General features: G+C 34.2%; 1 protein-coding gene across 1 annotated transcript; it reads left to right on the top strand.

Annotated features, from left to right (window-relative positions):
- The first annotated feature begins 1,502 nt into the window (after positions 1-1,502).
- Positions 1,503-12,941, top strand: LOC143044204 (uncharacterized). Its single transcript, XM_076216108.1, has 3 exons — positions 1,503-2,944; positions 9,150-9,298; positions 11,085-12,941. The coding sequence occupies exons 1-3, from the start codon at positions 1,827-1,829 to the stop codon at positions 11,231-11,233; spliced, it is 1,416 nt and encodes a 471-aa protein (XP_076072223.1). The 5' UTR covers positions 1,503-1,826; the 3' UTR covers positions 11,234-12,941.
- The last annotated feature ends 1,813 nt before the right edge of the window (positions 12,942-14,754 follow it).

Below are 14,754 nucleotides of genomic sequence, written 5' to 3'. Positions count from 1 at the left end.
AAAATCATTGTAATAAATTACTTTGCTCTTCATGGGCCCTATAATTGGAATAAAAATATCGTATCGTATCATATCTTCTATAATTACAACATAACTATACATTTTATATTTTCCGACAATGTACATTTATTGTTTTAATCCTGAAATTTACACTCATTACTTGAATTAAAAGTTGATCTTAGTCATTGACATTTAAATCATTGACCACATTTTCATAGACTTGTTCGCCTGCCTAGATAAATGTGCATATTTATAGAACAAGGTGATTATATATAGCGGGATCCCAGTCTAAAATTTTCAAAGCCGCGAAAAGGACACCTTAATGAAAGAAATCCACTCCGCTTGTTCAACATGGATTGGGAACTTTATTTGTACAAGCACAAATTTATTTGAATATTTTGTTCTTTGTACGATAGTTAGCCGATTATAGGATAAATGTTAACAAAACGCGTATGCAATATAGAGAAATAATTACTTTTCGTACACATATGTTTCATTATGATACGTTATTTTGATAGGCTAACAGCAATCTCGCGTCCTTCTGAAACTGACATTCATTACACAATGAAATGTAACATCCATGATGACTGACACAAGGTCCCACAAGTGCAGAGGTAACCTAAAGAAACACTTGATAGAAATAGTGTTTTCATGATCCTAGCTAGAAAAATGTCACGGAATTATAAGTTTTGAATGCTTCTTTTTGTAATTTCAAAGGGGTGTAAAAGCGTTGACCGTGCGCACATTTTTTATCATTTATAGAATGAAGCGCTTCCGCGCTTCATACAAAATGTATTTCGGTCAACGCTTTAACACCCCAATGAATTTACAAAAAGAAGCATTAAATTCTTAAATAAAAGCCGAAAATCATTTTAAAGGTTACATCTATGGCCGGGTTAAACTAAAGTTTTTAGATAAGGACTTCTATGTCTTTTAAATGAGATATTTTGGCTTACAATTACGTACAACGAATAAAAAGATGATTTATTTGCGATCAGCGCAAAAAAAGAAGATAGAAAATGAACGTACTTCGTACTGACGTATTAGGCGAAATTCGCCTGTATCATAATTTTCATCCCGAATAAAATAGATTCCAGATATACAATTATTCGAATACAGGGCTGAGGCGTTGCCAAGAAAATTGTGTGGACCTTATATAAATTTCTTGTCTTATCTACTTAATTAGAAAAAGTAAAAAAGAATGAGGATTATTCTTTGTTTTTCATTCGATTTAATAAATTATTTTGACTTTTGAGCACTTGCTTTATTAAAGATAAATTAAATAAAGATAAGATTTATCCTTTTCAAATTATGAGTTGGGGAATTAAAATCGTATAGTAATAAAATAACATTATTGAATATAAATGTCTTATTTTGGTTAACTTGCTTCAGTTGATTACTGTCTTGTTGAGTTAACCCCCACAGCTTCTTTTATTCATATAGTAATGCATCCTTCATGGCTAATATAACCATCATCCATTAGAATATTGATCCATCGAGTTTTGAACATCGATCCCACGCTTGCTTCAAGTGAAGCGATCCAAGTCGTCAATTATACTGGAACAAAGACTTCACGTTCGAAAATAAGGAATTCTTCTTACAGTGGAGTAATGATTGGAAAATTGTTTATTCTGACTTTTATAGAACCTTATCAGTTTTCATCTATTTTCGTCCGTGAGTAATGATTTTATAATATCTGTTTCCTACAAAATGGACTTATAAATAACCATTGATTGGTTAATTTGTATTGGCAGAATCTATGAATATGGAATAATGACAGCAAATGTTAATTTCTTATTTATATTCAATCGGAAATTAAATTCAAAATGTCAACGATTCGAAAAGCATACATGGAATTATCGAATGGAATCCGAGGATTACGATTCAGCAAGGAACAACAACAGACGACAACGCATGTCTCAACAAATCATATTTCAATTTCAACGACACGTGAAACATCAATTAATATAAATAAACATGTTTCAAACGGAAGTTCTGCGATGAGTGCTCGTGTGATCCGTTCCCCAAAGCCACTCATAGCACGAAAAATCAGAAGTCTTTTTGGACGGCACCAACCTGATACAATCCACGAATTGTTCATGGATGACCGATTTTTATCGAAGTTTTTCTATTATTTTTCTGCTGAAGAACGAGGCATGCTGTCTCGAGTTTGTCACACTTGGAAAAATATACTTTACCATCCAAAGTACTGGGAAAATGTAATGCCTGTCATTATTCTACGTAATCTTGGTAAAACAGAGGAATTTAAAAGATTGTTTTATGAGAGTTTGCAAATTAGATGTTTTGATTCGATTTGCTTTTTTGGCGCAATAGACGAAGAAATTGCTGATTTTATTAACCATTGTGCGATATTCAAAAAGCAAATCAGGTTTATATGTTTACGAAATTCTAATATAACTGATGTCGGTCTTGAAATTTTGTGTAAGAAAATTCCATGTCTTTATAAGTTAGAACTGAACGGATGTAACGAAATAACAGAAACGGGTATGTGGTCATGTCTTAACCCCAAAATCGTGTCCTTATCCATTAAAGATTGCATAAATGTTGCAGACGACACAATTGGGGCTATTGCTCAGCTACTTCCGGCGCTTTACGAACTGAACATACAGGCTTATCATGTGACTGACGCTGCCTTAGCTTTTTTTAGTACAAAACAGAGCTATTCTCTCAGTGTTCTCAGACTTCAGTCTTGTTGGGAAGTTACAAACCATGGGGTTGTGAATATCGTACATTCTCTTCCAAATCTAGCTGTTCTTAGTTTATCAGGGTGTAGTAAGGTAACAGACGATGGAATAGAACTTATTACCGAAAATCTTCGGAAGTTAAGATGCTTAGACCTATCATGGTGTCCTCGGATTACAGATTCCTCACTCGAATATATTGCTTGTGATCTGAGTCAACTCGAACAACTGACCCTTGATAGGTAAGTTTATATCAAAACCTAACCGCGAATTAAAGCCGTCTAGCCCTCTTGATGTCCGTACAGTTACAACCATGAATGTCTTCGAATGCTTGGCGTTTTGCTGCTGGTTTACTGTCTCGCTAACGTTTACTATTGTAATTTACTGGAATTAGGTTGATGGTCGTTTTATTTTTAATGTTTCATCTTATGGAGGCTTTTGATTTGGACATATTGTAACTGGGTTTATAGAATAGAGAGAAGAATGAGAGAGAAAATAGAGCAAACAGAATGTATAGAGAAAAAGGCAACAATATTAAGTACATTAAGAGAGTAAAGGAGTTCTTTATTACAAAGAATAGAAAATAAAAAAGAATAGGGAAAATATCCCTACACTTCAAAGATTAAAGATATGAAAAACCCACACCCAGCTATTGGCGGATCCAAGGGGGAGGGGCTCCGGGGGTTGGACCCCCCTTATTTACAGATCAATGCATTTGAATGGGACATATGTTTGGAACCCCCTTTTAAAATGACTGGATCCGCCCCTGCAGCCCCTCTTACATGTGTTTCCTTTTTGGACAATCTTTGGTGGTCGCCTGTCTTAATTCGACTGTCTGAATTACTGGCATGAATAAAGTTTTAATGTAATATGTTTTCTGAATATTGTTTCATGTCGGTATCCGCTCCCGATTTCTGAAACAGACATTATGACAATTAAACTGTACATTTCAGCAAATTATTTTATAAAAAAAACACCATATATTTCAGTTATACAACTTTATATCATATATCGACCTTAAAGTACCAATTTTTATGGAACGCCACGACTGCCTTATGTTAATAATCAGCATTATACGCAGTGTTCACAGCATTATATGAAGTGATCACAGCATTATATGTAGTGCTCACAACATTATATGAAGTGATCACAGCATTATATGCAGTGCTCACAGCATTATATGTAGTGTTCACAACATTATATGAAGTGCTCACAACATTATATTAAGTGCTCACAACATTATATTAAGTGCTCACAACATTATATTAAGTGTTCACAACATTATACGTTTTTTGTTGTATGATGAGATTGATGTATGATGAGATTTATGAATGATGAGATCATTCGGTAAACTTCGTTTTTTAGCGGAAATTACCGAATCCATAATTGGTATATTACGGTAAATTAATGCCCAGCAAACAAATTTAAACAGTTATTATTATATATGTGATCATTAAGGCAGTATACAATATTTAAAACGGATTGAAATAAGTAAGGAAAAGATGAAACTGAGAGGTGAATGATTGAAGTAGTTCTGTTCGTCGTAAGAAATGCGAATGGCAAAATGTAAGTTAAATAATAAAAAGTTTATTTAATGAAATATCGTAGGAAAATTTGTATGATATATTCTCGAGTTCATTTCCTACTGAAGAAATTTAGCAAGGTGCCACTTTATAGTCCGTACTCAGTTTTAAAAAGCTTAATTACCTTTTAAATAAAACAGTCAGCTTTCTATAACACATAGGTGCCATATTACGCTAGCTGATATATGTCATGATAGAGTCATTTTTGGCATCGATTTTCAGAATTTGGCATTTTTACATGAATAAGTATCTAACAGATATGGAAAATGCAGTTTAAAGCATTTCACTGTAGGTGTTAAACATAACTTTACATCAATTATTCCATTTTTTTACAAACTTTTTAGCACGGCAAGTACTAAGATTGTCTTCTAAATATGATCAGCAGTCTTATATAGAAATTTAAACTTTCATAGAAAAATTTACCCTTTCAAGACCCTGTTTAACATTTTCATTTAAAGTTATCAGCTCTTATGAAAATTGAGTTTGTGGGGATGAAAAAACATTTACTACGTTTGTTCGTCAGTTTGCACGGTACATACATGTATATATATAAAAGTGGTATGCTTGCCAATGAAACAACTTTCCACAAGAGACAAAATGACATCACAGAAATTTTAAACAGCTAAACGGCCACAGTACGACCTTCAACAATGAGGAAAGCCCATACCGGATAGTCAGCTATAGAAGGCCCCGAAATGATAAACGAAAAATATTCCTAAGTTATGTACAAACAAACGATCGAAAAACTAACATGTATATAACACATTAATTAACAAACGACAACCACTGAAATAAAGGCTCCTCCTGACTTGGGACGGCCACATATATGCAAAATGTGGCGGGTTTTAACATGTTAGCGGGATGTTGGTATCCTCCCTCTAACCTGGGACAGTGGCGTAACAGAACAACATAAGAACGAACTATGAAAATCAGTTCTAAAAGGCTTGTTAGTTTTCTCGTTTGAATTGTTTTACATGGTCGTATCGGGGCCTTTTATAGCTGACTATGCGGTATGGGCTTTGCTCATTGTTGAAGGCCGTACAGTGACCTATAGTTGTTAATGTTTGTGTCATTTTGGTATTTTGTGGATAGTTGTCTCATTGGCAATCATACCACATCTTCTTTTTTATATTAACTCATTAGATGGGTACAAATATAAATACATATGATCTAACAAGAAAATAGAGTGAACGTGCATGTGGGCGGGTACTTGTATATCCCAACAATAAAAAGACACTGTAAGTACTGATCTGAGAGTATATATAACTAATATAGTACCATGCTGTTGATTAAAAATAACATCACTCCAGACCCTTTTGTTTTCCACATAATTAATATTGCCAATAATTAAGAAGTTCCGGGTCGAATCGATACCAATAATATATTCACCTGTTAACTATTACATTATCTGTACGTTCCGCATCTGACAGGAGTACCACGAAACGCTGTATTTAAGATTTTGCTATATACACGGGTCGTAATCACAGGGTTGAAACTACTTAATTCAATCATTGTCACATTGTTCCCGATTGTAGTACTTTAATCAGTATGACTTTCTAAGATGACAATACGAATAATAAAAATCTGGACTTAAAATAAGGCGTTTAGGTACAGCATGTACAGTTTTCAATTTGTTAGACGTAAAACAGCGAATCAAAGATTCAATTTTATTCATAACTCATAAAGGACAAAACTGTTGATTAAAAAATACTCCTTTCCAGAGACTTTTGTTTTCCAAACAAAATCAATAATACCAATATTAAATTGACAAGTTCCAGGTCGACGGGTTCAAACAGAAAGATGTTAAAAGCAGAGAAAACTTCATCTTATAATCGGCATGACTTTATCAGATGACAATACCAATACTAAAATAACGCTTACGCATAGTTATATTCTTTAATTCAGTCACAGACCCGCGATATCACGGATGTGTTCTAGTAAATATATATACATATTAAGTTGTGAATATGGTGAAACTAATCCTCAAAATAAGTTTAAAATGCCCTGGTGTGGAATAAACTTGGGTTAAATTGATCATACTTCTTAATTTACTTATTTCAATCCGTTTTAAATATTGTATACTGCCTTAATGATCACATATATAATAATAACTGTTTAAATTTGTTTGCTGGGCATTAATTTACCGTAATTTACCAATTATGGATTCGATAATTTCCGTTAAAAAACGAAGTTTACCGAATGATCTCATCATTCATAAATCTCATCATACATCAATCTCATCATACAACAAAAAACGTATAATGTTGTGAACACTTAATATAATGTTGTGAGCACTTAATATAATGTTGTGAGCACTTAATATAATGTTGTGAGCACTTAATATAATGTTGTGAGCACTTCATATAATGTTGTGAACACTACATATAATGCTGTGAGCACTGCATATAATGCTGTGATCACTTCATATAATGTTGTGAGCACTACATATAATGCTGTGATCACTTCATATAATGCTGTGAACACTGCGTATAATGCTGATTATTAACATAAGGCAGTCGTGGCGTTCCATATATTTTCATACGGAAGTTGATTGGCAGTATAGAGTGGTTCAACACAAATATAGATGCTCAGGACCAATTAAGAGAGAATAAAACCGCTCGATAAAGCGGTGACTCACCAGGTCGCTATAGCTTCCCACGTTCTTAATTATTGATATTGCTATAGATTTTTGAATCTTGGATTTAAGACCATTTTACATCGACCAGCTTTATAGTTTCTTCACAGCGTGCTATTTATTTTTAATGTCTGCTATTACAGCTGTGGAAACCTTGAACTGATACTAATCTGCTTCGTATACTCTAGTTAAGTTTATATTTTGTATATATCGAATTCCTCTCGTGTGATCAAACTATCGTTTTGTATTGATTTCATCAGTAATTACATCTACATGACCATATTAGAGATCTATATTACGTGCTGTTTCTAACCCGAAAGGGATTATGAATCCTGATGCCATTATGTGTCTGTCCTAAGTCAGGAGCCTGTTAGTGGATGACGTTTGTTGCTGTATATATCTTAATTGTTTGTCGTTTAGTGTGTTGTACGTTAATCAGATAGTTAGTTTTCTCCTTTGAATTGTTTTACATTTGTTATTCCGGGACCTTTTATCCTTTAATATGTCGGGTATGGGCTTGTTCATTGTCGAAGGCCATACGGTGACTTATATTTTCTAAATTCAACGTTAAACTTATATGGTCTCTGGGGGAGAGTTGTCTTTGGTAATCACACCATATATTCATCTTTCCATATGAAGTACGCCTCCATAAAATGCCAGATGACTGAATACCGTCGACACAAGGTCAAAATAGGGTAGATTTTAAGACGGTCTGAATAACATCATATCGCATTTATATAAATAAATTGAAAGGTTTTTCAACACTTTAAAATATTTTCCTGAAATCAAAAATGTTATTCAACGCTATTTGGCATGTTTGGGTACTGTCACGTTACTGTACCTTAGTTTGAAGTAAAAAAAAATCATATAGGAATAAATTCGAAGAAGCATCCGCATGATATGCTTGAAACAGATATATCACAACACCTGCAGTGCATCTGATATCCTTTTTGATCTCAATTAATAAACTTTGCCGCTTATACAACTATATACAACTAAAACACAGACTTCAAATGTTTCTTATACAGTTAAACACAATGAAACTACCATACCATAGCAAGAAATACTCTCTAAAAACAGTCAAAATCATTATCAACTCATCAATACATACACGCATAGACAACTACAATACAACAAAGACAGTTTCCAATTCTCGATTACATCTGTGCCAAAAATCAAAGATAGGAAAAAACCGCCATTGTTTTGTCACCTGAAATTTAAATGAAACTATGGTTTGGTAAATGTAATGTTCCTATTCATCTTTATGCATGAGTTGTTATATGTGTGTGTTGACAAATTTGCAGACGTTTGCATGAGATCCAAGATTGTAAGAGACCGGCATTTATTTCCTCTTACATAAACATAAAATTTCTATGATCCTGGTTTAAATGGTAACACTATGCCAATCTCATTATCTGTCAATCAGTCTCATTGTCATTTGCCATGCCGTCTTCACTTTGTCTTCGAGTTATGGGTTTAGGTTTCATTCTGGAACCTTTCGGTTATCTTTTACTGCAGGGATTTCAGCTATTCATTATAAAAACGATCTCTCTGAAACTTCTGTGCCAAGTTCATGAAGGTTGTCTGGTTTGTTTTTGGCGTTTAGTTTATAAATCACTGTAGATGCCATTTCAATATACATTTAGATAAAGATGCTGTTGTGTGATTGATAATAAGACAACTATCAACACCATTTGAACTATTGCTTGTCACCGTGAGATCTTCAACGATGAGATGGATTGTTAATTGCTTAACGTCAAGTTGGAAAATTTTCATGTATGTGCAGGACGACTGAACAAATTAACAATTTGATAAGGGGGAACCCATTGACTGACTGCCTAAGAGGGGCACACTCCAGTCATGATTAAGTGGTTCCCTAACCAACCAAGTTTTCCACATAAATAGGGGGGAGCAGGCCTCCTTGACTCCCTCTAAATCCGCCTCTGTTTGCATATATGCTGATATCAGACAACCATTCATTCTTCGGTGTTCAACAATTAAAAAAAATCATTCTGTACTATAATAAGCTATAAATCACCCGGGATAAAAAAAAAAGATGCAAAGTGCATTTTCATGGTTGTCATCTTTGCTAATGAAGTCCTGTTTCTTTATGTTTGGCAAGTTTTCAATATATATCGATTTCTGTGAGCCCTTAAGTTGTTTGCATTAATTCCTTCTAAATAAAATCTAAAAATGGCATTGATGTTATATTTGATATAATATTTACAGATGTTCCCATGTGACAGATATTGGTGTCGGTTATTTGTCAACCATGACATCTTTACAGAAACTCTACTTACGTTGGTGCACACAAGTTCGTGATTTTGGTCTTCAGCATATTTATACAATGAAGAATTTACGGGTACTTTCATTAGCAGGTAAGGTATAAACAAAATAGTATTTCTATAAAAAGGAAATTGGAAACTTTTACAGTTATATGAGCATTTCTTTCAATTTAAGTTATGACCTAAAATTCGATTGTTTTCACATAACAAAACTGTAGTATACTATTGCATACGATTTGCGAATAATTGTCTTGTAGTAATTGTAGTATACTATTGCATACGATTTGCGAATAATTGTCTTGTAGTAATTAGATATAGGAAGATGTGGTATGAGTGCCGCAATGCGACAACTCTCCACCCATGCAAATAACAATTTATAAAGGTAAACCATTATAGGTCAAGGTACGGCCTTCAACACGGTGCCTTGGATCACAACGAACAGCAAGCAATAACGGGTCCCAAAAATGTCTGATTTTCGAACATTGTAGAATGTGAACTCGAACTCGAGATTTGTGTTATACTATACTATATGGACAACTACAAGATTATTTCGTAGATTTATTTCTGATCCCAGTAAAACAATTGCTATTTTCATATTCGTAAACACATTCGTTCAGTTTTTAAATCACTGGTATTTTTTTCGTTCAGAGTTTCAGATTCGAATCGTTATATATATGTATAAAGACTGAAAACAATGTTCAAGGTTCAAGATTTACCCTATATATTGAAATGCCGTCCGAGAAGCAAATAAATTAAATGAACTTTAATCAATAGAACGAATCATCCTTAAACATTGATGTGTTAGAATGACAAACTCTTACTGCGCTGACAAACGCAGTAGAAGGCTTACAAATGTACTTTTTATATTGGATTAATAGTGAAGTCATTGTTTCTCTATCACACGTGGGCATTGTGGGACTATTTATATCCTGTGTTGATAGGAACATTAATTTAGAATTCAATTCCAGTGCTACTTATCCGCTTATAGTCCAAAATGTCAATATCTCCACAGAGAAGTGGCGGCTAAACACGTCCTTATTAATGAGATCGGTGAAGCTGAAAACAAAACAATACTACGTGCTGGCAGACAGCCTCAATGAAAGTACAAACTATATGTCTGTCCAAAAGGAGTTCCCAGTACGGTCTTAATGTGAGGGTCTGGAAGGGCGGTTTTTACAGATAAGCAATAAAAGGCACTACTACAGACAAAAAAAAAAAGGATTAAAAAAAAAGGAAAGTGGAAAAAAAATATTAAGAAAAGATAAGATGTCAGCATACATCAACGTAAACCTGACATCTAGATGTCAGCATACATCAACGTAAACCTGACATCTAGATATCAGCATACAATAAAAAAAAAAGTCACCAACTATGCAATAAAAAGTGTTGATATATAGTCTATAAGATATTGTAATTTTGTCAAACTCTGGGACTATACTATATTAGTATAATTGTCCTAGTCTTACAGAGTTACGTGAAGTGAATACTAAATGAATGCCTAGTGGCGGATCCAGAAATTTTCATAAATGGAAAGGAGGGCACTGACTGCCTAAGAGGGGCCTCCAGTCATGCTTCAGTTATTCCCTATACAATCAACCTTTTCCCCCACAAAACGGGGGGCGCGGGGCGGGGCCCATGAAAAACCCTCTAAATCCACCTCTGATGTCATTGCTTCGTCACAGTCGTATTTCAGAAGATGCACAACCATTTTTAAATCATTATACATGCATCTAATATTAAATGTATTCTTCTCTTTGGCACTCACACCACATCTTCCTATATCTATTCATACTATCTTAAACCAATGTAACCTGGTGTTTGATAAAATAATGATAATAGGTATATTTGTACTGAATATAATGTTTTGTATATTTTTTAGGTTGTACATTAGTTTCCAGTCAAGGCCTTTGTGGACTGACTCAGCTTAAACATCTAGAAGAATTAGAACTGACCAATTGTCCAAGTGCTACAAAGGAGATTTTTCTGTATCTAAAAGAAAACATGCGCGGATGTCTTGTTCTTGATTAGATTTATCTTCTGCAAAGAAGTCTGGATATTGTTTCCTGAAAGATTCCAGTATATTAATGTAAAATTGATTAATTCCTGGAATAGGACGAAGAGGCTTAGATGATTGTGACACTTATCAAAAGATATTGCGTTTTGAATGTAAAGAATTCCATTAAAGTAAATCTTTGATGGTTCTTTTTAACTTAATTTTTCTGGAATTGTTCTGTCAGACTAAACCATTTATATCTTATTTAGTACGATTTACTTAAAATAATGAATATTTTAATCAAACATCGAAAATCCCAAACGTGAACGTTCACTGAATTATTTTCCAATATTTTAATACACTTTTTCGCAGCTTTAATTAAAAAAGTCACTAAGACTGATCGTGGGAAGGGGACACTAAAAATAACCAATTATTTGAACATAATTAGTAGATATGATAATTATATGATTTATATGCATTTTCTTATCTAATTTTTCATGTTTCTTGGAAAGTACATCCCAATAAAGTAAAAAAGTTAATACATGACCTTCACCTTTGACCTATGAATTGTACTAAGTTCCAAGGGGTCAATAACTGTAGAAATGCTTCGCAATGCATTCAGATAGGACAATCATTCCTGATGAATATATCACCTTGACCTTTGAGTCAGAAACTGTCTCGTGCATGAAATGAAGAAACTTATCCCCTCAGCAACGTTTTGAAGTTTGACATCGCTTTCGAGCCTATGCGTTTATTTGTGAGTTTGCGCTTGTAAAACTAGTACACTGTAGTTGACTTAGCATCTTGTCTTTTCACCTTTTTCACATTGCTTTGTCATAAGATGTACTTGCATTTTGACTTATTTTGAAGTCAAGCGTCAAATTTGGCAAAATGACGTGTGTAATTACAGCTACACGTGTATAGGCACTGTAGAGATTTCAAGTCTCCCTATCAGTCTACACCGATCATTGCTCAGGCTTTGCGATTCAAGCTTATTTAATATAGAGTCTATGGTAAATGTCACCACAAAATCTACGTTACTTAAGATTTAACAACATCGATTTAATGTAAAGTCAGAACCGGACAACAGACCAACTTTATTTAGTGAATAAAATATAGTATATGCATGTTCAAGTCTAGATTCAAAACTGAACAAAATAAATCCTACAAACGTTTGAATTCTTATGCTAGTAATGTCAAAGTCAGAGATGATCAAAGTTTAATGCAAATCGCAGTATGACTGACCAAAGGTGGGCCGTTCCAGTCATGCTTCAGCGAATCCCTATATAATCAAACAAATTTTTCCTACACCCCCCCCCCCCCCTTTTTCCTCATCTAAAGTGCCCCCTGGATCGTCCTATGCGTGAGATATTAACGTTGATGTTTCCCTGAAGAATCAAATATGTTTTTAGATTTACGTTTAATCATAGGGTCTGGTAGGGCCTTCATTGTCTTCCGTTCTGTTCTTTTGTCCGTTATGCTCTATCCCTTGTATTTAAGCATTCTGTATTTTCCAATCTTAATATGTTAATTAGTACCCCGTTTTCTATGTCTTTCATATTTTAGCACCCCATATATTCCTTGTCTATAATCTTTATTTGTTTTGCAAAGATATTCTGTAAACCCCATCTCAGGCAAGTCATTTTTTATCATATGACCGCAGCCAACTTTTTGTTTAAACATTTGTTACCATACTCATATATATTTCATATGTATTGTCATAATAAAATCAGGCTAACTTTCTATTAGTGTTATTTTCTTGGCATAAATGATTTCATATAACCTATACGCGGTCAAAAGATTTTGAGAGCTGGTATCAAACAATAGTCATTTAAGACCTTGACGGGTTCCACAACTGAAGCAGGATCAGTTAACCCTGCTGGAATACCTTAGATCGCCTCTGGTTTTGGTAGGGTTCACGAGGCTCATGCAGTCACTCCATGTCGTCTGTTTTACCTAGATATGATATACGGGTTTTATTCCATCATATTTATCAAAATTTATAGTTATTGTTGCACATTTTTGTCCTATAAGAATACTTAATTATAAATTGGAAAGTAAACACAACCAACAAATATTCATCGCTGCTAACCTAAAGCTCCAATTTGTTCAGACTTCTTTTTTGACATTGCATAAGGTATTACGTATGTTTTTTATCAGACTGTTTAATGCATATTTGCATGCACTTAATTCGTTAGATGCGTGTGTACTGACGGGTACTTTTGTCGTGGAGAACACGAATTATTTATTAGTTCTAATTGTCTTTGAACTAGCTTTCAGATCGATACTTTTTGCCTTTTTCCCGTATATGTTAATTGTGTGTTGTGGTTCGTGCCAATCTGGTAAATCGCGTCGTTTCCAGCTGAGTTTTTGTGTTGTCAACTGTTACACCATGCTCCATGTTAGGGGAGGGTCACTTGGGCCCTAACAAACATGTTAAGTCCGACAAATATCTGATGTACGGCTGTCCGAAGTCAGGAGCCTGTAATTCAGTTGTTGTTGTCGTTGTTTTGTCATAAATCATGCCGTTAGTTTTATCGTTTGAATCTGATCTTTTCGCATTTTATCAATTCTGATCATTTATAGAACTGTACGATATGGGGTTTACTCATTCTTGGAGATCGCATGGTTGCTTGATTACACCCCCGTTATTTATACATTTAGAATCTAGTTGATAGTTGTAGCATTGGAAATTATGCCATGCAGTAGAAATAAATCAGACAAAAAATAATTTGAATAAAAACGAAAGACCAACGAAAAGAGGTAAACAAAACACAAAAAATAAGGAGTGCTACAACATGTGGAAAGATAAGTAAAGAGGAAAATCAAAACTGTATAAGCTAGTCACATAAAGACCGAGAACACTGTGATCAAAAGAAAAACAAATATAAACAAACTGATATCAGTACACAAAATACTACACTGAACTCGAAATCAGACATCAACGTATATACATAAGCACAATATTATCAATAACCGCTGTGGATAGTCCACTAGTCTACTACGTCCAGCAATCGAAAGGCCTTGTTTCAATTATATTTATGTAAGAACAACACAGAAAAATACGAAGATAACTGAAATTATAAGAAAACCAAAAATACCAGATTTTGAAAAAGGGGTAGAACAAACAAATTTGTCCTGTTCAAAATTGCCTATGCATTTGACCCATATAACTCTGCTCAAACGTACGATGTTACGCCATTTTAACATTTTATTATTCAAGCGTCACTGATGAGTCTTTTGTATCTATATAGACGAAACGCGAGTCTGGCGTAAATATAAAATTTCAATCCTGGAATCTATGATGAGTTTACGCACAAAATTGAGAATGGAAAAGGGGAATGTCAAAGAGACAACAACCCGATCAAAGAGCAGAAAGCAGCCGAAGGCCACCAATATCTTCAACCAAGCGGGAACATCCCGCAACCGGAGGCGGACATCAGCTGGCCCCCAAACAAACATGTGTACTAGTTCAGGTATAACGGACGTCATACTAAACTCCGAAATATATAAATGAACTAAAATTAAAAATCATACAAGACTAATAAAAGCTCCT

Source organism: Mytilus galloprovincialis, chromosome 9 (genome assembly GCF_965363235.1).
Source record: "Mytilus galloprovincialis chromosome 9, xbMytGall1.hap1.1, whole genome shotgun sequence".
Lineage (NCBI taxonomy): Eukaryota > Metazoa > Mollusca > Bivalvia > Mytilida > Mytilidae > Mytilus > Mytilus galloprovincialis.
Note: the sequence above shows the minus strand (reverse complement) of the source record. Positions and strands in the feature narration are given on the sequence as shown.